At 47.2% G+C, this 3,310-nt stretch overlaps 1 protein-coding gene across 1 annotated transcript; it reads left to right on the forward strand.

Moving 5' to 3' along the window:
* The first annotated feature begins 621 nt into the window (after positions 1–621).
* On the forward strand, positions 622–1,673 carry LOC120847649 (sulfotransferase ssu-1-like). The gene is made up of 2 exons (XM_040219510.3): positions 622–627; positions 723–1,673. The coding sequence occupies exons 1-2, from the start codon at positions 622–624 to the stop codon at positions 1,671–1,673; spliced, it is 957 nt and encodes a 318-aa protein (XP_040075444.3).
* The last annotated feature ends 1,637 nt before the right edge of the window (positions 1,674–3,310 follow it).

Raw genomic sequence — 3,310 nt, forward strand, 5'->3', positions numbered from 1 at the left:
TATACTGCAACACACGAAAAGACGGTTGTGTTGTATCCCAAAATGTGCTCGATCCCACTCGAGATTTGATCTTTAGACCCTCGGCGTTCGAAAACCTACTTGCGTCTAGCGTCGTTCTTGCTAATATTTCGAGCCTTCTTGTCACGTGACCCAACCTGCAGGAGTAGCTGAACACAGCCTTCGAAGAAATAAACGCAACTAACCACCAATGTAAAAAAAAAAAGAACAAAGAAAAAACGCGGCGTAATGGTGTTACGTTTTTTTTTTTTTTTTTTCGTTTTGCTTTTTCGTTGGCGTCGCCTTCGTCGTAGAGTGAAAGAAAGAGTGAAAGGGAGCTCGCATTTCAAAGGAGCCGACTGTCACGGGGTCCGTGCGAAAAAGCGCACTACCAGGTCAGCCTACGCATGGTGATGCCGCTTGAAGGGAGAGAGAGAAGCCGTACGGGCCTTAAGATGTAGGTGATGTTTGCCGACACCGGAAGCAGAGGAATACGCTTTGTACTTGTCTAGATCTGACTTTTTTGTATTAAAATAAGTTTAACGGCAAAGTCCACACCCCACTGACACATGAAAAACACATCAGGTACAATACGGAAAATATGGGCACAGAAAAAACGTAGCGATGGAGGTAAGTCATTCAGGCAGCTTTTACTAAGTGCAATCACAGCTTCCGTCCTATATGGAAGTCGCTATAGCCTCACATTTTTACTTTTCTCTCAACAGATGCCGGGGACACAAGACAACCACGTGTACCGTGACGTGGCCGGAGTATACGTCAGCCACATCTTTAAGGAGTTCAACCTGCGTTCTGCCTTAACATACAAGGCCAGACCAGAGGACGTCTTTGTGGTGGGCTTCCCAAAGTGCGGAACGACCTGGATGCAGTTCATCATCCTCGCAATCTACAATGACGGTGCCACATCCAGGGACTTGTACAAGTTTTTCCAAATGTCACCGTTTCTTGAATACGTCGGATCTGAGGCCGTGTTAGCGTCTCCCACTGGTGGACCCATTAAGACGCATTTGCCATACGACAAGGCGCCTTTCTCAGAACAGGCAAAATACGTCTATATCTGTAGAAACCCGTACGATTGCTGCGTGTCCTTCTATCACCACACCACCAACTTCCCCGTATATCGCTTCGAAGATGGAACCTTCGAACAATTTTTGACGATGTTTCTAGCCGGAAAAGTGGATTTTGGAGACTACTTTGACCAAGTTCTCTCCTGGTACAAGCACCGCCACAAACCGAATGTTATGTGGGTAAACTACGAAGACCTCAAGAGGGACACCCGGTCTCACGTGCTAAAAATTGCTATTTTCTTGGGAGAACACTATGCAAAGAGGCTTCTGAAACATCCTGAAATTATGGACAAGATATTGGAGGCGACCAGCATTCTGACAATGAAGGGCTTCAACAGCGAAATTAGGAACTTTACGCTAGCGGCTAATAGCAACCAGGACGTTCAAGGAGGCTCTGAGCGAGCCCCTTTCGATGCTACGTCTACTTTGTTGCAAAAGCCAATGTCTGGAGACTTCTTTCGCAAGGGCGTAAACGGGGATTGGGTCAATCATTTCACGTCAGATCAAGTGCAGAAAATGAAAGCACGAATCGCCGAGAAAACTGCGGGCAGTGACCTCTTTAAGCTGTGGGAAGGCTTAAATCTCCCATGAGATGGTCGAGGCTTTCTTGTCATTTTCGAAGAAACCAGTATAATTGTGTTTTAAACTTAATTGCTCTTTAATCGCCGAATGCTTGCAACATGGTAGGCCTCTCCAATTCCCATTAACTAATAACCGATATTAAAAAGAACTCGCAGACTAACGCCTATCCTTAATGTCCATGTTAACCTGATCGAAAAGACTATCATAAATTTTTGATGGACCACCAGACCTTCCTGATGTTCAGCAGATCTTGATGGCCGGACAGACTTTCTTGATGGCCTATCAGACTTCATTCATGATGTCTAATAGGCCATTAAACATTTTCTAATGGTGGCTCATGGACACCTAATGGCTTATGTTTGTAGCTCACAGAACGTCAAAACGTTCCTTGAGGCGCCTGAAGGACCAGCGCAATGTTTTGATCTTGCCCGGGTGAGACCATCAGGATATCTCGACAGACCATCAGGATATCAAAAAGGCTAATGGTGCTTCTCATGACATCTTTCGGTGGTAAAAGGAACCTGAATTTTCTTGGGCGTCTCCAGCATTGGCCGAGAGGAGGCACTAAAAATCTCACGTTGTTTACGGGTGTTTACGGAACTGCAGAACGGGTTTCGAGTTGGCCGGCGGTTGCACGATAACCTGTTTACATTGATCCAATGCATCGAGATAGCGCGAGCGGAGAGGCAACCTCTGATTTGCTGCTTTCTGAACATTGCTAAAGCTTATGATTGCGTCCCTCACCTAATGCTGCTGGAAAGGCTGAGACACCTTAATATGCCCCAAACATGGGTGAGGTTAATCCGTCGGTTATACGACGGCAATGTGGTGACGACATCCTTCGATGGTGTGACATCAGGCGAGGTCACAGTTGGAAAAAACTTACGACAGGGCTGTCCATTGTCGCCGACGCTATATATGCTATATGCCTCTAGCATGGAAAAGGCCATTAAGACACTGGCATTGGTTTCACTCTGGAACACCGTCTACATAGTGATATTGTAGCGTTGAGACTCCCTGGCCTTGCCTATGCTGATAACCTCGTGCTGATGGCCGACATAGTGGAAGACATGCGGAGGTTGCTCGTCACCTGTGAAGCTGCAGCGGAACACCTCCGACTACGCTTCAATGCTGGCAAGTCAGCGACAGTCATTTTTTCTGGCGAAGAGTTGAATCTTGGATCGCTCATCCTGCAAGGCTCAGCCATATCTCTTCACACCAAGTACAGGTACCTCGGAATAACGCTGTCGGCTAGAGAGGACTACTTGACTGAGCACAATGAGGGCCTCACAAAGTCCTCAGTTAGTAAGCGGAACATACTCCGAAGGCGGAGCCTATGGAGCTGTGACCGGTACATTATCACCCGAGAACTTTTGAAGGCTGTGGCTGTGCCCGGGCTTTTAAAAACTCAGTCATATGTGTTCCTAGTGAGCTACGCACATATCTTGAGTGGCGCCAAAGGGAGGTCGAACGACAGGCACTAGGGTGTCATGGACAAGTAGCCAATGAACTGGTAGAAGGCGACGTCGGCTGGTCTTTCTTTGAAGCGCGGGAGGCAAACAGCAGTACTAGACACATCTCCGGTACATGAACGGGGACCGGTGGGCTAGGCGAGTTTTTTTGTATATTCACCTGAAGCATATCAA

The sequence above is a fragment of the Ixodes scapularis genome, unplaced genomic scaffold (genome assembly GCF_016920785.2).
Source record: "Ixodes scapularis isolate PalLabHiFi unplaced genomic scaffold, ASM1692078v2 PGA_scaffold3__209_contigs__length_174095766, whole genome shotgun sequence".
NCBI lineage: Eukaryota > Metazoa > Arthropoda > Arachnida > Ixodida > Ixodidae > Ixodes > Ixodes scapularis.